Genomic DNA, 22,190 nt, shown 5'->3' on the forward strand with positions numbered 1-22,190 from the left:
AGCTTTCAACATCAGTCCCTGTGCTCCAAAGTATCTGTGAGTCTCCCAGGGATAGCGTGTGTTTCAGGAACTCAAGGAAAAGAAAAGTGTTCATTAAAGAAATGAAAAGATGCTACAAAGGAGCTGATTATGATTATTAGGATAAAGAGGCCACAACCCCACTCTCCCAATAAAAAGCAAGAAGCTTTATATACTTTTTTTGGTACCAGGAATCAAACTCAGGGACCATTGCCTTTGCCAGGCAGGTGCTTATGCTGCTGAGCTACATCCCCAGCCCAAGCCTTAGGTAACTTATAATACTCAAGAGCAAACAATGTTCTTGGTTTGCTCCAGGAAGACCACAGAACATTTCTGGGGGAAAGTCAAGTTCATATCACAGAGTGGAAGGCAACACTTGTCTCTTTTCTTAACTGTTTCCCTGTCACTTAAAAGTTTTTAACTTTAAAAGCTGCATCTGTTGGTGGAACCACTATGCAGATATTCTAAAACTCCCAATTTAAGAACTTTCACAATTACAAAAGTGGACAGAAGTGAGCTAAGTGGGAGACAAGCAAGACCTTAGGACCCATCTCTAGTGCAGGATGACAGAAAGGGGCTGGCCAGCAGCTGAGAATACCTGGTGGTGTTCTAAGCTTCATAGGGTAATAGCTGGGTCTTTGGGTGCTCAGATGTCCTCTATAGTATCAAATAAGCAGGGGCTGGGTCTCCTGACTGATCTTTGGGTCTTCTGCCAAAGGAAAAAACAATGTAGCTTTACCTCAGAGAAGGCAAGTTTCTTCCAAATGTCAAGGGTGACTTCTGCAGCAGAGTGAGGTTGCGCACCCCTCTAATCCCAGCTACTCAGGAGGTTGAGGCAGGTGAATCCCAAGCTTAAGACCAGACTGGGCAATTAAGCAAAACTCTGCCCCTACAAAAAAAAAAAAAAAAGGAATTTTTTTTTTTTTTTTTTAAAACAAGCCTTAGATCCAAATGATGCCACCACCTCAATCACTGAGGCATCATGTGTGGCCACCAAACTATGAATAGACCTTGTACCAGGTTTTCCAAATGATGACAGGAGGGTGCTGCTCCTTTGCAATGTGCCAGTGCTTATCCCCAGGGGCTGCTGTCTGCAGGTTCTTCCCAGCCTCTGGACAAGGGCACTTACGCTATGCAAACAGGGGTGGTAGTTGTATCAGGTGACTTACATTACTCAAGGTATCCTAATGGGTCACATTTGTTTCCAAAATCAAAAATGGCTTCAGCTTGGTGTGTGTGTGTGTGTGTGTGTGGGAAATGGGCAAGTCACAGGTGTACAAAACTGATTGCTTTTGAATTTCAAGAGTTGTGTGCTGGGGCTAGGCAGTGGTGGTTCATTCCTGTAACCCTAGCATTCAGGAGGCTAAACCGAGGATCACTGCAAATTCAAGGCCAGCCTGGGCTATGAAGTTAGTTTACGACCAGCCTGAACTGCATGACAAAACCTAGTATTATAAAGACAAGAGTTGGGTCTCTGGATTTTCCCCTATCCTAAGCCTCTAAATTTAGGTATTTTTCTCTAGTTTATATACCTGGGTCCACTTTTTTTTTGAGATGGGGTCCCAAATCTCTGGGCCATAGGGATCCTCCCACACCCTCCAGAGTAGCCTAGACTACAGGCTTGTGCCACCATGACTGGCATAGGTTCAGGGACTTTTTGGTAGTTTGGGGAACTGGAGAAAAGGACTGTATAGATGAAAATTTAGTGGCTCACTATAGTGTTGAGTTGATTTTCATGCTGCCTTCTAAATCCAGGCCACTGGCAATTAGATCATTGGACACATGCTCCCAAACAAATGTCAGAGAACACAAATTTCACACTTGACAGAGTAATTTCAAAGTTTGGTTATTTTAATAGAATTTTATTATTCAAGATAGTAAGGGTAAATTTAATGGTTCATTTCCATCCTGAAGAAAGTCGTAACAGCTTCTCATTTAACTTCATCAAATTCAAACATAACTTTTTGATCTTCTTTTGAACTAACATTTTCCTTGATTTTTTTTCCTGGAAAGTTTTTTAAGCCTTCAAGTAGTTTGGAAATATCTGCCTATTTGCTTATCCCTCTGGGCACAGCCTTCCCAAGCATTTATTCCACCTGTGTTGAAAGGCTGCTCTCCAGCTGGTGGCAGGGCCGCTTGATCGAGATCATAATGAGATGGGGAGCTAGCTTGTAAACTACTTCTAATTCTCTTAATTAGTATGCTACAATCCACCCCAGGTTCTGCAAGGTCAGACATGCAAGACAAGTACTTGGCCAAAACCGCAGGATTCTCACTAGTGCAAAAATAGATTTTAAATAAAATAGAATCTCTACAGGAAAGAGAATTAGGTTATGCTTTACATTCTCATTCTTGCTTTATGATATCTGTAACCATGGAGTGGTGGCTGCCCTAAGCAAAAATTAAGAATGTCTAAGTACATTCGTTTTGCAGTTACAGGTGAGGTTTTTTGAGAAATGCTGCAGCACATTCCACAAAACTGGATGGCGCTTAGCAATACAACTGATGTGTTAATAAGCAACGTGTAAGACATTTAGGTCCAAGGGGATGAACCCCAAAAATGGGTTTTAAAAAAATCCAAAATGTGACAATTAAAAACCTTTGACTGGGCTGGGGGTTTAGCTCAGTGGCATAAGCGCCTGCCTGGCAAGCATGAGGTCATGAGTTCAAGTCCCAGTATCAAACAAAACAAAACACAGAAAACAAACACCTTTGACTAATTATAAAGAAAACAAAACCCATCATTTAACAGTAATCTACCCAGCCACCTGTTCTAGATGCCCATTTGCAATATGGGTCTTGCTTCAGTTTTGCTGAGTTTCTCCATGTTAGGAATTATTTGATGTTTCTGGTTCCAGAGAAAAGTACAAAACCCCTCTGCTGGCCTACAACAAACATTACATGACTGTTGAAAAGGGGGCTCTGTTGAAATCCATTTTAGGATTTAGACACAGCCTTTGGTTATATCTTGAAAGCATAATTGAAACTCTGCCCAAGCTCCCTCTAGCTGCAACCTGAACATGCAGCCTGATCTTTTGTAAACATTCAGAAAATCCTGATCCTAGCAAAATACAGAATTAGCTAGTCAGAAGCCTCACCCTCTATATTTTCACAGGGAGGATAAATTGCCTTGCTTATTTTTGCAAGATGCTAAGAAAACCACTCAGAATCTTGGAGTAGCCATTAAGCCTCTTTATTGGGGGCAGGGGTTTGGAAACAGGGTCTTGCTATGCAGTTCAGGCTGACCTTGAACAGTGTAGCCCAAGCTAGCCTCAAACTGGCAGTGATCCTCCTGCCTCAGCCTTCCAAGTATTGGGAGTGCTGGGATTACAGATGTATACCACCACACCTTAAAAGCCTCTCTTATTTGAATGCATAAGGGTGCACAGTCACCAAAAATAAACAGTGAAACTGCCACCATTTTTGAACACCGGGCCTACTCAGCCTGTCCTGGGCTACTTGTTTTTTCTGGCAGCCCCACAGCAAGAAGAGATGGCTGCTGATGACAAGCTAGTGCCTCATTTACAACTCACCCTCTTTTCATGTAACACTCGAGCAATTTTTTAACTCCCCAGAGTTAAGGGCAGGGATGGCAATCATGTGATACTGATGCTAGGAGACTTTCCTAGCTCCTTAGCAGCCAATGGGAACCTTTTTTAAAGCAGGAGCTATGACTTTCAGGCAGTTTAGTGCTTCAGTGCTAGGTAACATTAACTTGAGTTTATAAAAAAACTTGTATTAGGGCCAGGGATTTAGCTCAGCAACATAAGCACCTGCCTAGCAAGTGTGAGGTCGTGAGTTTGATCCCCGGTACTAAAAAACAAACAAACAAACAAAAAAACTTGTCTTAAACCCAGCTGAGAAATGAATGCCAAATACTGCAACTCAAACACAACAGAAAAATGCACAGCAGAGGTGGGGCATCTACCAAGCAGGAAGGCAAAATGGTCATTAGAATGTCTGAGGTTAGTGAACTCGTACCAACTTTGAAAACATTGCCCATTGCCATCAGTTCTCCTGACAGCAGCCTCTACATTTTCTACATCACACAATAGCAAAGAGCCAAACACTGGCTTGATCCTCACTTGTACTTATTAGGGCCCACCCTCCCACTTTGCCGAAGGTTCCGACAACCCTTGCAGTGCCAGGACAGTCTCAAGCAGTTTTTCTGGAAGTCACTTGCCCCTCTTGCTGCGGCCCTTCCTGGATGGCACTTTCCCACTGCTGCCTGAAGATGAGGGACTGGAGGCCGAGGCCATGGGGATGTTAATCTGTCCCTCCTGGATTTCCTGCCGTGCCCCAGCAGGCAGGTGGCTGATCTGCTGCTGTGCCTCCAGGTAGAACATGACATCACGCAGCTGCTCCTGGATCTCAGTGATCTGCAGGTCTTTCTGGTCACAGGTCTCCTTCAATAACCTCTCCTCCTCCTTCAGCTTGTTCTGCAGAAGCACTTGGTTGGCTCGCAAGCATTTGTTCATTTCCTGCTCCTCCTGGAGCTCTGTTGTGAGTTTGGCCACTTTCGTGTTTAGTTGAGTACACCTTTTGCAAAACAAAGGAAGACAAAAGCACATTTTTTCACTAGCAGACACACACCACTTTCTGCATTGGGATGAACAGCAGCCAGGACCTCAGAACCTGTTTCTGGCAGGCCTCTCCAGTGTGGCAGGAAACCAACACAACTATGATCAGCTATGCCAAGGAAGAATCTGGCCCAGGTGTACTCTCAAGACACTTTTTAAAAAAGCATCTGAAAATTTTCAACAGCAGAAGGTGTGTGACTCATGGTAAAAACTCTACGGCTTCTCTGCTTGAAGCCATTGCTAAATAGGTGCTGCAGAGATGATAGCTGTGATAAGCATGTTATGAGGAACAATGAAATTCTTGGAGAGTCAAGAGCTCTGACCTCATTGCATTTGCTGGAGAAGAAAAGGTGTTTATGTCTAACGAAAGGGTTTTCAAGAATTGGGTGTGACAATTCTTAATGCCCAATCTTACTCATAGGTAAAGAATTACAAATTAAAATAACATTTGAGAGCCCATTTGTATATGTCAGAATGCCAAAGGCTCAGACACAGGAAATGAGGCACTCCTACGTGCTGGCACTGGAGCGTGAACTGGTACAAACTCTCTGGAAGTCAACTTGGCAATATGTACAAAAATAAAAATTCACATGCACTCTGACACAGCTAGTCTGCTTTTTTAATCTCATGGAACAAATATACTTAGGAGTGTGCAGACAGACAACAGGAGAAAGATGTTTATTCCAAGAACGCTTATAGAGCTGGTTAAGGTGGGAGATGCCCGTAATCCCAGGACTTGGGAGGCCAAAGCAGAAAGAGTATCATGAGTTCAAGGCCAGCCTGCACTGCATAGTGAGACCCTGGCTCAAAAGAAAAAAAAAGTTTATAGAAGTGTAAGACTTAAGAATTTAAATACCTAGGGGACTGGTTAAAATTATTATGGTTCATCTATACCATGCAGACCATCCAATTGCTACAAAGATTAAGTTACATCTAGATGTGCCAGTCAAAACATCTCCAGAACAGTACTTTACCAAAGAGAGTACTTATTTTTTTTTTTTTTTTAGAAAATAAGATGATGTAGGTGAGACGTTTGTGTGGGTGGAGCTAATGATCAGGAAGAATAAATACTCACTGGTACTGATGATAACAGTTACCTACGGACAGCTTGGGCTTGAACTTGCAGTGAGCCTCCTGCCTCAGCCTCCCAAGTGCTGACTAACTTTGTCTTTAACTAACTTAAACTTCTTAGAAGAATTTAGTATTTTGGGGTACAAGGGATTAAATTTAATGTTGAAAAAAAATTTAGAGGGCTGAACATTATCCTTAACCTCTTTTTATTTTGAGACAGGGTGTTACCATTTTGCTTAGGCTGCCCTTAAACTTGTGATCTCCCTGCCTCTGTCTCCCAGATAGCTGGGATTATAGGCATGTACCACCACATGCCTTAATATTGCAGTATTGCTTTATAATAAAAGTTTAATGACAGATTCTGTTTGGGATGATGAAATATTCGGGAAATGTAACTGTGGTGGATACACAACACTGAAAATGCACATAATTACACTGAGTTATATACTTACAAATGGTCAAAATGGCAAATTTTGTGTGGCATATACATTTTTCCACAACTAAAATACTTCTGTTTTTTTCACAATACTGGGGAGTGAACCTAGGGCCTCTGATCCTTGCAGTCCTGCTTCAGTCTCCGAGTGCTAGAATTGCAGACATGTACCTGCATGCTTGGCTCCAATCTCTTAAACAGGGTCTCACGAAGTTGCTGAGTTGCCCAGGCTGTACCTGAATTTCCTTTTTTAGTTTTTTTGAGACAGGGTCTCACTATATAGTCTAGACTGGCCTTGAACTTGCAGTAATCCTCCTGCCTCAGTGTCCCAGAGTGCTATTAATTGCAGGCATGTATGAACATGCCCACCTAGACAATTTTTTTTAACAGTAAGGAAAAATAGGAGCTGGGGATTTAGCTCAATGGCATAAGCACCTGCCTTGCAAGCAGGAGGTCATGAGTTTGATCCCAAGTACTGATAAAAAGAGATTAAAAAAAATTAAAAAAAAAAAAAAACAGTAAGGAAAAATGGGTAATGGACAATGGGAAATCTATGCACTACTATCTTTTCATTTCTTTCTTTCTTTTGTGTCTTTTTGAGACAGGGTCTCTCTATGCAGTTCAGGCTGGCCTTGAGCTCACTTTGTAGCCCAGTCTAGTCTCGAACTTGCAACAATCCTCCTGCTTCAGCCTCCCAAGTGCTGGGATTACAGTGTGAGCCACCATGCCCAGCTCTTCAATCTTTTTCTTTTTGGTGCCAGGGATGGAACTCACAACCTTATGCCTGACAGGTAGGCGCTGTGCCGCTGAGCTAAATCTCCGGCCCTCTTCAATCTTTTTGTAAGTCTAAATTTACTCTAAAATAAAGTTATTTAGGGCCAGGAACTTAGCTAAGTGGTTGAAGCACTTGCTTGGTAAGTGCAAGGTTGTGAGTTCAATCCCCAGTACTAAAACAAACAAAAAAAAAAACAAAAATCACAGCACTTGGGGCTGGGGATTTAGTTTAGCAGCATAAGTACCTGCCTTGCAAGTGCATGGTTGTGAATTTGATCCCTGGTACTGACTTAAAAAAAAGTTATTTATACATTAAGGACCAATTATCTCCCTGAGATTTTTATTTTTTTCTTTTTCCTGAAACTTATTTGATCCATTTGTAGGGATGTAAAAAATCCAATCATTTCTTTGAATATAACTTAAGCCAGAAAGGTAATTGCAATCAGTAATAATGTTCTTTCCCAACAACAGTGGAAAGGAATGTTCTTGCCATGTTCTGATTTTTCTACTACACAGTCAATACCTTCCATTATTTCTTGCCAAAGGCCAAGTTCTACATTTCCAGTATAGCAGAGTCTCTTTCTTAACTGTCAGGGCTCGGCCACCACGGCTCAAAGAAGCTGCAGGCTCCTGACTGCATTCGACATAGCACCCACCTTTTGGGAAGCACTACATGTTTTAATAAAAGACAAGTCACAGTAAGTTTGCTCTGTCTGTAGGGAAGACCCTTAAAAACCTGGTCATATACAGTATCCAGCTGAAAAATAAAGTGTTTCTAAAGGAATGACAGAAATTGTCAGTTTATAAAACCTGTAACCAAAAAGTGGCTAATTTAAAAAACTGATGCTGGATGTAGTGAAGCACACCTGTGAGCCTAGCAGGAGACTGAGGTAGGAGGAGCCCAGCTAATCCAGCAGGCGGGGCTACACAGTGAGTTCAAGACCAGCCTGAACTACACAGTGAGACCCTGGCCCAAAAACTAAAAATAAATAAGGAAGGAAGGAAAGAAAGAAGGAAAAAAAAAGAACAAACTGATGAACCAATTACACCTACTTCCTTTCCACAGACTGCTTTTCTTTCAGGAGGTCATTTAGTCTGTGTTCCAGACTATCACACTTCTCAATTGTTTCTTTAAATTTTGTCTTCATGTTGTTAATCTGAAAGAGCAAATAAGAGAACAGGTAAATTTTTGTGGTCCTGGGGACTAATGTCATCCCTTTATCCCAATTATCTGTTGCAACTCTGAATAAGCACTTCAAAAGATATAATTGTTTGAAAGAATTTTTGTGATAAGAACATATATATTTTTTCTTTCTTTTCTTTTTTTCAGTACTGGAGATTAAACCATGGTCTTACAACTGAGCTATGTCCCCAGTACTTTTAAAAAAACTGCTGCCAGGTATGTGGCACACACCTTTTTTTTTTTTTTATCGGTACCGGAGATCGAACTCGCAACTGCCTGCTTGCAAGGCAGGCGCTTATGCCGCTGAGCTAAATCCCCAGCCCCCGTGGCACACACCTGTAATCCCAGCATTTGGGAATCTGAAGCAGAAGGATCACTGTGAGTTCGAGGTCAGCCTGGGCTACAAGTGAGTTCAAAGCCAGTCTGAACTGCATAGTGAAACCCTGTCTAAAAAAAGAAAATGAAGAAAAAAATTGCTGGGCATGGTGGCACATGCCTGTAATCCTAGCACTTGGGAGGCTGAAGCAGAAGGATTGCCATGGGTTTGATACCAGCCTGGGATCTATAGTGAGTGTGAGGCCAGCCTGAACAGAACTACATAGGGAGACTCCAAAAAACAACAACAAAAAAAATTTGGTTTTGAGTTGTCTAGGCTGAATCTGTCCTAGGGTTACAGGTTTATAACCCTGTAATATCTGGTCCAGAAATAAAATTTTGAAGGAATCTTTTTCCTTCTTACTATTTCTCTGTACAGGATGAGGAAGATACCAACTGCTGAACATCCAGTAAAGCAGCTAGAGTAGCCAGCAAGCTTGAGGCACTGGAGCAGGAATAGTCTGGCGGAGGCCAACCAGAGCCTCCCACTATTAATTCTCCACTGCCTTTTCCTCCTGAGCTTATACCTAACGGTCATCTAAGAAACTTGTGGTAGTTGATTCCAGCTAGTTCTTCGGTTGTTTTCTAAACTGTTAATTTTCTCATGTATTGTGAAGCTATGCAAAGTAAGTGCAGTCAGTGCTTTTTTATTTATAAAGGCAATGTGTCTATGATATGCGTACCGCTAGGGGGACACTGGGCGGACTCCTGGGGACTCTAGTGGTTTCTACAGACCTGGGAATGGCCTCAACTCCACTGCCTAAGGACACTGGGAGAAGATGAGGTGGGAAGGGGATGTGAGGAGGCTGGGTGGACCACAAGGCAGTATTAAGAGGGACTCAAAGTGACCAAGAACTTAAAGCCTATAGCCCAGGCACTGGATGTGTGTTTCACAGGGAATATGTTATTTATTATGTACAGCAGTAGATAAATCAACTACTGATAGAAACTAAGGCTTAGACAAATGTAAGACATATTGCCCAAAGTCACACAGTTGGAATGTGGTGAATCCTGTCTAGGAACAAATCTGAGTCCAAAGTCAAGTTCTAAGCCTTACTCAATTCTGGAGGCTCTGCTCCACAGCAGGGGCTGGGGATTTAGCTAAGCAGCATAAGCACCTGCCTTACAAGAACGTGGTCATGAGTTTGATCCCTGGTACAAAAAAAAAAGCCCTACCACAAAGAAGACATGGCCTCTGGACTACATCTAAACTCTTAGCAGAGATCCTACCTGTGACTCACATAACAAGCCTCTATGGATCTCTAGTTCCATTTAAAACAGTGTTTTCTAATTGACTGTGAAATGAATTTGATGTAATATGTAATAAAAACACATATATAACAGAGTAAATGTAAAATGTTACAGTGTAGCCGGGCCTGGTGATGCATGCCTGTTGTCCTAGCTACTTGGCAGGCTGAGCCAGGAGGATCACAAATTTGAGGCCAGCCTGGGCAATTTATCAATACCATTTCCAAATTAAAAACTGCTAAGAAAATATTAATAAGAAAATAGGGGCTGAGGGGCTGAGGATTTAGCTCAGCGGCATAAGTGCCTGCCTTGCAAGCAGGCAGTCGTGAGTTCGATCCCCGGTACCGATAAAAAGGACAAAGACAAAAAAAAAAAAAAAAAAGAAAAGAAAATAAGGGCTGGGTTGTGTAACTCAGTGGTAGAGCACTTACATAGCATGTGCAAGATCCTTGACTCAATCCTCAGTACTTCAAAAATACTAAATAAAGAATACCAGTGAAGGGGCTGGGGATTTAGCTCAGTGGCATAAGCGCCTGCCTTGCAATTAGGCAGTCATGAGTTCGATCCCTGGTACCGATAAAAAGGAAAAAAGACAAAAAAAAAAAAAAAAAAAAAGAATACCAGTGGAGAAACCAGTGGAGAACAAGAGGACTCCACTGGCCCTGAACTTCTAAGGACAAATGACATCTGTTTCTAGAAAACAAAAGCACCCTTTCAAATGCTGCAAGCTTTCATCGGGCTCTGCCCTGGGCTCTGTCTTCCCCACCTGAAAGTACGGCACATACAAGCAGGAGCAGTTTTCCAGTGCTTCCTTTTCTTGTTCTGACTTACTTCCCCTGGCACGTCTTCAGAAATGTAGTTAATCCTACAGAATCTTAAAGGGCAGACAGAATCCAGAGCTGAGCTCTTTGGGGTCTGCATAAAGCACTTTAGGTGATCACGCTGGTGTCTCCCGTAGAAAAATCCATTAGTGAGGCTGCAGCTGTGTTGCTGGAACGCTTCCCTGTGAGTCCATAATGCGACACCAAGGGGCTGCGAGCGTGCTCTGCCTCCAGCAAATGCAGGGAGGCAAGTCCTTCCCCACATGTGCTGCAATCAAGCCCTATTCAGACCAGAAGGTCAAGTGACCTTGAGTGCCTCTGGAAAGGCACTGCTGCTGCCTGGAAGGTTCTTGCCAGAACTGTACTAGTAACTTTTAATTAAAGATTATTCAAAAGCTAGTGTAAAGCAGCTGTTTTTTTAAAAAAGAAATTTCATTTCTCACATTTATAGTCATACCCAGAAAGTAGTACCCATGGGCCTAGCACAAGTAAGGGCCTAGGCCTGCCCACAGGCTTCAGGACAATTCTAGCCCCTAGGACAGGCCCCAAACCTGGTCTGCAGTGTTTGGTTCTCAAGGTCCAGGTAATGGTGGGGCCTTGCCAAGTCACTAAGAGAATCATTTTTAAAGCCTTTATCTGCTACCAAGGGAAAGGCTGGATTATACATACTGTCATTTGGTCTAAAACCCTAATTATACACAAACCCTCAAGTGCTGTTTTTTTTCTTTCTTTTTGTAGTACATGATAATTACACTCACTGTAGGAGCTGGCAAACGTACATAAACATCTTAATTCTTTTTATGTCCCCTTTCCCTCTCCCCTAATTGGTTTTCAAACTACCTACTTTGGAACCCTCAGGGTTTCCTGTAGATGCTGGAAACAAGGGGATAATCAAGCAAATAGTTCTGAGCCCTCCATGCAGCTTTTAATGAAAATCACATCACTTTTCTCTTTTACATGTTGCAAGAACTGAAGAGCATCTCTCTTTTTTCCCAGTTATTTTTTGTGATAGGTTCCCCAAAGCAGGTGTTCCCAGGTTGATAAACCAACTGTTCCATTCAAGTCACAAACCCTCATATACATACTTCTGTGTTCTTAATGGGATTAGACAAGGTGCTAGAACATCTGATTGAAGTTAAAAAAGAAAACATCAAAGCTCTTAAAACTCTAAGATATCAAAAAACTCAATTTCTATATCCAAGAGTTTTTTTTAGAGGCAAAACAATTCTCTACCAATTACTGCACTAACAAGGGAAAATTCTAAAGGTTCTTTTTCCCTGTACTTTGCCTTTCTCCTCACACTGCCAGACTACCTTCCATGTGGTATTTTGGCAGTCACCAAACTTACTTCCTCTGCCGTGTCCTTCTCCAGACGAACTATCTTGTTTTCCCAGTAGATTCGCTGAGATTCCAGTTGGCTTGTTAGTAAATATGAATACTGGAAATAGAGAATAAATGTAAGTCACTGTTGTTGGTCTATGAGATCCAAATAAGTCTGATCTTTAATGATTTATAGAAGAATAAATATATGCACCAGAACGTACTTTTTTTGTTTTTGTTTAGGAGGCAGGGTCTTGCTATATTGCTCAAGTTGGTCTCAAACTCCTGGGCTCATGTGATCCTGCCAACTTGGACTCTGGAGTGGCTTGGAACTACAGAAGTGGATCACCCTTCTTAGCTCATCATAATGTATGTTAAAACCTGAGGGTGGTGACACATGCCTGTAATCCCAGCATTTAGGGAGGCTGAGGGAGAAGAACTGCAAGTTTGCCCGGGTAACTTAACAAGATCCTATTCACCAAATAAAAAAAGGGCCTGGGATGTTTCTCCATGGTACAGCACCTCTGGGTTTGATCTCCATTATGCCCCTCCACACACTAAGGGATGTATGTATGTCACACCTGAGTTCTACTCTACTCAACAGGCACTGGACCAAGGAACACAGGATGACAACTACACTCCTGCCCCTGCCTCTCTGGGGTTTAAAATCTAATTGGGAAGAACAAAATATATATATATTATATATATACAAAAATGTACACTGGTCTGGCTGATTTTAAAAAGAACCCAGTGGTTTTAGATCTATATGCTGGGGTGTGGTTCAGCGGTAGAGGATATGCTCAGAACACACATGGCTCTAGTTCAATCTCGAGCACTACAAAAAAGGAAATCTGTATACAACTCAAACCAACTTATCCACCTATCCACGCTAGGGTAAAGCTCCTCTTCGGGGTTTCCTTGGCACTATGCCCAGCAGCAGCAGCATTATGATACTATACACGAATGACCAGACAATGCTGTAACTACGGGGAAGCAACAGATGGCTTATGGCAGTAGATCTGGTAGAACTTCTGACAGGGCTCTTGACAGACAGGAGACAAATAATCACACAGCTCTTATTCCAGAGGACCTCTGGACCAAGTCAGAGCTGTGAATGTTTAGGATCTCTTCAGCGATGAAGAAGGAACACCAGTGAAGTGGAGGAGTACCGTCTAGAGAGACAGGGCCTATGGAAAGCTATAGGGTGATATATTGAGAACTATGAGTGAAGGAGAATTCAAGACCAAGCAGTAGTAAAATCACAATCCCATTTGGAAAGACCATTCTTGAAGAAGGGACCTGATTTGTAGGCTAGAGGGGAGAGACAATTAGGAAAATGTCTGTGCTACTAGACTACATGGTAGGGAGTCGGCTCCATGCTGCAGTTGCAACACCAGAAACAGTGGCTAAAAGACAGCAAATAGTTCTCTCTCCTGTCTCCTGCACGCCACCCCTCTCACACTAGGAACTGAACTCACAGAACACTAAGGTACGTCCCCAGTCCCTTTTTTTTTTGTCTTTTTCTTTTTTATCAGAACCAGGGATCGAACTCACGACCACACACTTGCAAGACAGGCGCTTATGCCATTGAGCTAAATCCCCAGCCCCCCCACCTTTTGTTTTTTGAGACAGGGTCTTGCTAAATTGCCCAGGTTGGCCTTGAACGTGTGCTCCTCCTGCCTCAGTAAAACAATCTTTTTCAAAATCTACAAAACAAAGGACTTGTTTGAAACTTCCTGTTCGTTAACACAGAATTTATGACAGTTTTAGGACTTACTGCTATGGAGAAAAACCAAATTGTGCAAGTTTTGTTTCTTCCAATACATTCATACTCAAAAATGAGTTTAAGTATATGTCTCTAATTCATAAAATATACTTTGAGGGCCGGAGATAGAGCTCAGGGGCATAAGCGCCTGCCTGGCAAGTGTGAGGTCCTGAGTTCAATTCTTGGTACTGTACCAAAAAAATAAAAATAAAAAATAAAAAATAAAATAAAATATATATATATATACACACACACACACACATTTACATTTACATATATAAGCCTCTGATTCATAAAGTGCCAGCCCAGAGTATGTACCCAATAATTCCTCCAGGGATAGAAAGACGCTATGGGCTTTTTCTACTCAGTTTCCAGTTGTCAGTGTGATGCTGACAGAAATGTTTTCATATTTGATTTTACTGCAGCTATGGAAGGTACCTTTATTGTCTTAAGTACCCTGAATTTGACATAATTAGGAATGTCACATTGAAAATAATAAAAGCACAATGAAGCTTAGACTTTCTTTTCTGTTTTTTGTTTTTTGAGACTGAATCTCATTATGCAGTTCAGGCTGGTCTTGAACTTACTATGTAGCCCAGGATAGCTCTGAACTCAGTGATGTTCCTGTCTCAGCCTCCCAAGTGGCAGGATAACAGGGATGTCTGGCTGAAGTTTAGACTTTCAAAAAAGAAAACAGACAAAATCATTCTTCAATGGTGGATTTTTTTAAAGTTTATATGTAGGGTAAATAGCAAAACTAAAAGGTCAAACAGCTTTTTCAGTTAGAAAAGTAAAAGGAGTAGAAACAGAACAGGCACTGAGGGATAACTAGTAAGCATCTTACCTCTAATTGTAAGGCATCTATCTTCTCTTCCTGGCAAGTGTCACCCTCACATTCATACTGTACTATTTTTCCATCTGTTTTACTTGCGACCAGTCGGTGGACATAATTATCTAAAGAAAAGAACAAGCTGATCAAAGCTCATGTTTCTTCAGAATGAAAAAGGCTGCTGTGTTTTTTGTTTGATTTGAGAAAGAGTCCCGCTATGTGGTTCAGGCTGGCCTTGAACTCAAAGCAATCCTTCTGCCTCAAGTCTGCCCAGTGCTGCGATTACAAGGGTGTGCCACTACACCCAGGGTGCCTGTGCTTTTTTGCTTTTTGAGACAGGGTGGTCTTACATAGTTCAGGCTGGCTCTAACCTTACTATGTAGTCCATGCTGGCCTCCAACTTGTGGTGATCTTCCTGCCTCAGCCTCCAGAGTGCTAGGATTATAGGCATGTGCCATCACACCCTGGTCCATGCCATGTGGTTTTTATTTTATTTTTTTTTATCAGTACCAGGATCGAACTCACGACTGCACGCTTACAAGGCAGGCGCTCATGCCACTGAGCTAAATCCCCAGCCCCAATGCCATGTGTTTTTAATTCTAACAGAAATTTTGTTTTCATACATTTAAATTTCTTTGAAAGTAGGTCAAATCATTTGAATTTTAAAGAGAGTGAGAAATCAACAGTGGAAGTACGAACTCTTTATAATGTGCAATTACAGTACTTCCTAGGAAACGGTGCCTTCCGGGGCACTGTTAGAATTAAAAGTTTTCAATAGCTGTTAGGAAGATGACAGGTCATGCTATGAGATAAAGTGGAGAGGTTCTGGAGGAGGAAAAGTTTCTCTACGGAATGAATCCAAGTTAGAAAATGAACAGCGTTCACCTCCAGCATAGTCCCAGACTCGGTGGTTGGTGAGCTGCATGGCGTAGGTGTGCTGTGTTTCCTCAAAGTGCTTATATGCATGTCGACTCACATACCGTCCACATCCTATGTGGCCACAGATGAGACAAATCCAAAGGTTCTGCAGAGGAGGTAAGATCTTAATTAGTCAAGTAAAAGCCTACAACCTGGCCCACATGGCATGGGAAGCGGATGACAAAGAACAGACAGACTTAAGAGTTTTTGTATAGGACTTAAATAAGTAGGTTTAAGATCCAATAACCAAAGATGCTTTTATGGGTCATTTTCTCTCATTTCTACAAAACGTTAGGTTAAATGGGAAGAAAAAAACATTCACAATATGTCAATAAAAGTCTAAGTCTTTTAAAAGAACAGAGAACAAAACCAAAATATCTTGCTTAGGAATAACACAACTATACATTTGTATGTCTTGTCTGATGCCAGGCATTAAGAAAAAATAAACAAAAAAGAAAAAATACCACTCAGAAAGAATTTAAATCACACTAGACAGAAGAAAATCCTAAAGTTGTGTTCACTGTTATTGCCAACACCCATGACTTACTTCCTGAACACCACACTCAAAACATTTATTTTCTTCTACTGGCTCTGGGGTTTGACAGTATCGGCAAACAGGACACCTATTCAGGACACCAAAGACAATGGTTCTGATTAGATATAGAAGAACTCAAAAGCAAAAAAGCATTAAAAGAAAATGTTCAGTGTCTAGTATTTATGTGCCTACCCCAGTATGTGACACATAAAAGTCACTTGCTAAATATTTTAAACAGGCAGATTTTTTGGGAGAGAGGTGCTAGGGATCGACCCCTTGGTTGCATGCTAGGTAATGCTCTAGGATTTTAGGCCAGGTGTGGTACATGTCTATAATTCTAGCAATCAGGAAGCTGAGGCAGAAGGAACATTGTAAATTCAAACCAGCCTGGGCTACAAAGTGAGCTCAAGGCCAGCCTGCATTGCATAGCAAGACACTGTCTCAAGAAGATAAAAAACAAAACAAAACAACCTCAAAAAACAAAAAACTGGACTTTATATACTCTTCACTTAAATGCCTTTCTTTTCTTTTGGTTGCTCTGGGGATTGAATCTAGTGCCTTTGCACTGAGCTATTTCCTCACGCCTTTTCATTTTTTGTGACAGGGTCTAAATTGTTAAATTGCCCAGATTGGCTTTGAACTTATGATCTTCCTCCTTCAGCTTCCTACTTTGTTTTTGTTTTGTTTTGTTTTTTGAGACAGGCTCTCACTATGTGGTTCAGGCTGGCCTTGAACTCATGGCTATCCTCCTGTCAACCTCCTGAGTCTTTGGGGTTATAGGCATGCACCACTATCCCAGACTATCAACTTTTTTTTTTTAAAAGAGGATGTCAATTAAACTAAACACACATGACATTCTGCTTAACAATGAAGAGCATAGTGAAGATCCAGTGCTCTATAACTTTGCAAGTTTAGATTTATGAAGAACAAAAAAACAAAACAAAACCCAACAAGTTACACATGGTGGCACAAACCTATAACCTCAGCACACTGGGAGCCAGAGACAAGAGCATCACACGTTCAAGGGCAGCTAGGGCCACTTATTTAGCAAGATTCTGCCTCAAAGTACAAAAAAGAAAAAAGGCTGATGATGTAGTAAAATACAAAGGCCCTGGTTCAATCCCTAGTACCAGGGGGGAAAAAGTCAGTAATAGGACAATGAAAAAAAAAAAAAATCAATGAATCCTTTCCTATTAGTCAAAACAAAGTAATGCAACTCAGTGCTAGCCATGAATATATTTTATCAGATGGGCAAACAGAAAGTGGGGTACATTTGAGACTAACTAAATTGGCACCAACAAAGAAAGTTCCAGGTACATCTAATGTCAAGCTGCTACCTAGCTAAGTCAGAAAAAGGAAGGAAATAAGAGAGAATACTAAGTTTTTGCACAGGTAAGCAGGCTCTGAGTTTCCAATGAGAAAGCTAACGGATCCAGTTTGTCTCTTTTATAACAAATCCCACTCGCCCAATGAGAGCAGAGGCCATGCCTCACATGCCACATGAGGGGCATGACACGGAGCAAGGCAGGCAAGGTCCTTGCTCAGTGGCAGCTGAGTGAACAGGGATTCCGTGGACTTTCTCCACTCCCAACTTCTGACTCCCGTGTGTGGCCTGTGCATGCACTCCCCTCCCCACAGTGCAGGCATGGGCTTCTGTGTACGGTAAGTGACAGTCCCTGCACTCACGTGGTGTCGTCCCAGCGCTGTAGACACTGGCTGTGGAAGCTGTGGTTACACAGTGTGGTGAGAATTCCATTCACAGACTCATCCATGCGCTCCAGACAAACTGTGCACTTGGGGAGCTCAGTCAGGTCCATCACTGGCAGACTCGCGCCCTGCAGGGAGACACTGGTGCAGTGAGCCTCACTGTGCATCCCTCAGCCATCTCTTCTTTCCCTCTTCACTCTTTTTTTTTTTTAATTGGTACTGGGGATCAAACTCATGACCGCCTGCTTGCAAGGCAGGTGCTTATGCCACTGAGCTAAATCCCCAGCCTCACTTTTTTCCCGAGTTTTCTTGTTCACTCCTAATAGGATGTTCTCAACATCACAGCTCTATGCAGATAATTAAGCACTGTGCTGGGCACTGAGAATACATGAGTGAACAGTGGAGACAGGAATTCCTGCCCTCACGGACCTGACATCCTAGGAACAGACTGCTGTTAAAATGCTGACAAACTGCTTTGCAATGGAACCACATTCCAAATTCTAGCTCCAAACGTGTGATTGTAATACGACCCAGTGGAACAAAACGAGCAGAACAGCAATGGATCTGTATGATTCTTCCAGAGTAAATCATAATCTACTCAATGATAGTACTACCATCTACACTCATTCATTTATTCATGCATTTAGCACATACTTCCTGAGTCCTTGCTATGTAAATAACATACTGTTTAAGGAGTTAAACAAAAGTGAACAAAAACCAGATTCCAGAAAGTTCGCAGGAATTACTTATATGAAGGTATACACATAAAGACAAACATAAAGTCAGGCATGGTGGCACACAACTTTAACCCCAGAACTCTGGGAAGCTGAGGCAGGAGGATTAAAAATTCAAGCCCAGTAAGTTAGTAAGATCCTCTCTCAAAATAAAATGGTCTAGAGATGTAGCTTAGTGCAAAGGTCCTGGGTTCAACATCCAGTACTATGAAAGGGGAAAAGAGAGACTTGAGATGTAGCCTAGTGGTACAGGATTGCCTAGCCTACTGGGTTCAATCCCCAGTACTACAAAAAATAATCAAAAACAAAACAAAACAAATGAGCTGGGCATGATAGCACATACTTGTAATCCCAGCCCTCAGAAGGCTGAGGCAGAAGGATCACTGTGAGTTTAAGGCTTGCCTGAGCTACACAGTGAGTTCAAGGCCAACCTGAGCTACAGAGTGAGACATTTCAAAAAACTAAAGTAAATAAAAAATTTAAAAAGTAGACTTAGTGATCTTTTTACCTTGAAATCAGCTTGGAAATAAATTCTACTTTAATTGTTCTATTGTTTGATTAGGAAAATAAAATATGAAGAATGATATGATTGAGTGTTTTTTCTGCCAAGTTCTACTGCACGAGGTCACTATTTTGAGGTTCTTTTCTTAAAATGTGTATGGCTTGTGGAGAAATTTCCTATAAAAATCTTCAGGGATTTTTAAAATAGAGAATTAGTGTGCTGCTTCTGTTTGTTCAAAGACAGTGTCTACTTTAAAAGGCAATCTTAAAATTCTCATAGAGCTGAATCTGCTATTTTATAAAATCATTTGAAAGAGCACATGTTGGGGCTGGGGGTTTAGCTCAGCAGCATAAGTGCCTGCCTTGCAAGCAGGCAGTCGTGAGTTCGATCCCTGGTACCGATAAAAAAAAAAAAGAGAGAAAAAAAAAGAAAGCACTTGTTGAAGGGAGGATTTCTACCCAGGTTGCAGATCAGAGCAATGGCAAATCATAAGCAAAGCAGAATTAATGATTAGAAGGAAGATTAAGAGTTAATATTGCCAAAAAAAAAAAAAATTCAGCTCTAGGCAATGTTTCATTGCTTTGAAATAGATGAACCCTCAATTTCAACACTGTAGTTTTTTTTTTTAAGTATTTTAAAGTATTTCTGAAATGTAAAAATTGAGGTAAAAGTTATACTATATGAAATTCTCTCTCTCTCTCTCTTTTTTTTTTTTTTGGTGCCGAGGATCGAATTCACGACCTCACATTTCCAAGCAGGCTAAACCCTGCCCGAAATTCTCTATTTTAAAGCATTCAACTGAAAGCATACAAGTCCTTAGAACAACTGTCACCCCATCTAATTCTAGAACTCTTCCACACCCTACACAACAAGGCCCACAGCTGTCAGCAGTCATTCTTCCTTCTTCCCTTCCCCAGCCCTTGGCAGCCACTCATCTACTCTGGCTCTACAATTTGGCCTACTCTGGACATGTCCATGGCTGTTCTAACAACCAATTTTATACTGATCTGATATATTTGTAATCAACATAAGAAGCATTCACACTTACATCTTCCGATTTCAGTACTTCAGCCCTTTCCACATAGACCAGCTGGCACACGTCATCTTCTATGGAGTTGAACTGGCGGCCATTGCATGCCATATAAAAACTATCTGCATCGGCCTGTGTACATCAGTGGGGAAGAGGAAACAAGACAGACAGACTGAAAATTGGCTTCATATTCAAGATGCACAGCTTCCATTATTCTCATTAGCTTTGTAAATCTATACGTAGGAAACAAAGTAACTGCCAGAAAAGTAACATCTACTGAAGGCTGCTGGTGAGCTGATCAAACTGCCGGGCAGGCTCCAGCATTTTGGCAATGTTTCCTGGGCTATGTGAGTTTTGACGTGAACTGGCAAAAGGGGTACAGAGGATGAAAGGCAGTACAATTTAATATTCAACCAGTGGCAGTGAACGTCTCCCTGGATAGGTTTTTCTCCTCTAGTCTTCTCTGTTGCAGCAGCTGAGAAAACATACTTCTGCAAAGCTTGTAACCAAATCATAACTAATCACTGCTATGGAAGAATTCTTTCAGAAAATAATCAGCATTCATTTTAAAAAATAAAACGGACCAAAAAAAAAAAAAAAAAAAAAAGAGCAGCCAGCATGGGGTAAAAACCCCTCTTTTTCTTTTCTTTCTTTCTTTCTTTTTTTTTTTTTTTTGTATCAAGAATTGAACTTAGGACATTGTGCTTGACAGGAAGGCACTTATGCTGCTGAGCTACATCCTGGGGCCAACCCCACTCTTACTCAATAAACCAAATATACACGACATAACACAGGATATAAATAATGTATGACAGTTCCATAAGAATCCCATCAAGTGTCCAAAATAAACCAGTTTTTAAAATACTACCAGCTACCAGCAGGGCATTATGCCACAGGTCTGTAATCCTAGAGTGTGGGAGGCTGAGAGGAGAGGAGCACTATGAGTTCAAGGGCAACCTGAGTTACATAGTGACTTTTTTTTTTTGTATCAGGAATTGAACTCAGGACCTTGTGCTTGCCAGGCAGGCACTTGTGCCACTGAGCTATTTACCTGATCATACACAGTGACCTCAAGGCCAGTCAGAACCACAGAGTAAGACCCTGTCTCAAAAAACCAAACCACTAAAGAAAAAACCAAAATAAAAAACTAATAGTCACATTCTTCACAAGGGAAGATGGACAAACAGAAGCAGATTCCTTTAGGTTAACTTGTAAAAAGTACATGTGCACATATGAATAAGGACACCGGTAAAATCAAACCTTCTAACATAGGTTTAGCAGACAGCAAAAAATAATTCCAGTTTTTAAATTCAGTTTTTTTAGGTGGCAGAGAGGCCAAGGCTTGTCTGGATTTCTTTCTTCCACATAGGCATTAGCCCAGGGGCTGGGGATTTAGCTCAGCGCATAAGCGCCTGCCTTGCAAGCAGGCAGTCGTGAGTTCGATCCCGGTACCGATAAAAAGGAAAAAGACAAAAAACAAAACAAAACATAAGCATTAGCCCAAACATAGAAAGTTGTATGCTTTGGCCCTAGTGATGTAGACAAGCTGCTTGGGGTAGAGGGAAGAGTGATTCTGCTGTGTGTCAGCTTCCACGGGAAGAGATCCAAGGCTGCCCCAGGCAATGAGTCTTGAATAACTTTCGTCACAGGGTTCTGAATTTCCCTGCCACCTTAAGCTTCTCAAGCAACTTACCCTCCCATGATGTAATCCAAATGTAGATTTTTGATTACTTATGCTTTCTTAATCTGACCAAGTAAGCTATGCAGCTGAGGAAGAACAATCAATTCTGAATGTGGTAGTTTTACTGGGAGAGGAGATGGAGGACTTTCTTGAAGGAAACATTCTGTGTACTGTGCATTTTAAATTCAAAATGTGTACAACTTAATTATTAGATAATAAACTTAGTTGTTAGATAATACTAAGAAGAGGTAACCTAAAGTAGCTTACTCCATTGTTTTAGAGCAATGGCTTTTTCTTGAAACACCACTGGCTGAATGAGTGACACAGGCAGCTCAAGGTGTCCCTCGCTGTGGAAGCTACCTACATGGATGGTGGGCTTGGCTCAGCTCTTGCAGGTCCCCAGCATTACCATGAGCTGGGGCAGCCCCAAGAGAAGGCAGATTCCTGTTTAGATCTGGAGTTTTGCAAATACTCACCAAGTGCCTGGGCCTCAGAGAAAGAGACAAGGCATGTGACCAAATCCATTCAACACCAAATTATGCTTTCATCTGTGCCAAAGAAATGCACTTTAAAATAAAAACTGATAACTTCTATACAGCTGAGACCTCCAAACTGAGCACACTAGTGTCTTCTTTAAAGTGTTATTATTAGAGCTAGGTGAGGTGG

The 22,190-nt window shown here is 41.6% G+C and overlaps 1 protein-coding gene across 1 annotated transcript in view; it reads right to left on the bottom strand.

The window, feature by feature from the left end:
* Positions 1–1,848: 1,848 nt before the first annotated feature.
* Brap (BRCA1 associated protein) overlaps positions 1,849–22,190 on the bottom strand; it is a 29,768-nt gene continuing 9,426 nt past the window's right edge. Inside the window, exons 5-12 of the mRNA XM_003462939.5 lie at positions 19,862–19,975; positions 17,557–17,705; positions 15,883–15,958; positions 15,303–15,441; positions 14,433–14,542; positions 11,852–11,941; positions 7,930–8,033; positions 1,849–4,557 (exon numbers count right to left, since the gene is read on the bottom strand). Coding sequence (XP_003462987.1) covers positions 4,194–4,557; positions 7,930–8,033; positions 11,852–11,941; positions 14,433–14,542; positions 15,303–15,441; positions 15,883–15,958; positions 17,557–17,705; positions 19,862–19,975 — 1,146 coding nt within the window. The 3' untranslated portion in view covers positions 1,849–4,193. The remainder of the gene's footprint in view (positions 4,558–7,929; positions 8,034–11,851; positions 11,942–14,432; positions 14,543–15,302; positions 15,442–15,882; positions 15,959–17,556; positions 17,706–19,861; positions 19,976–22,190) is intronic.

Source organism: Cavia porcellus, unplaced genomic scaffold, assembly GCF_034190915.1.
Source record: "Cavia porcellus strain 051 isolate PalLab524CR breed Dunkin Hartley unplaced genomic scaffold, mCavPor4.1 scaffold_16, whole genome shotgun sequence".
NCBI classification, from domain to species: domain Eukaryota; kingdom Metazoa; phylum Chordata; class Mammalia; order Rodentia; family Caviidae; genus Cavia; species Cavia porcellus.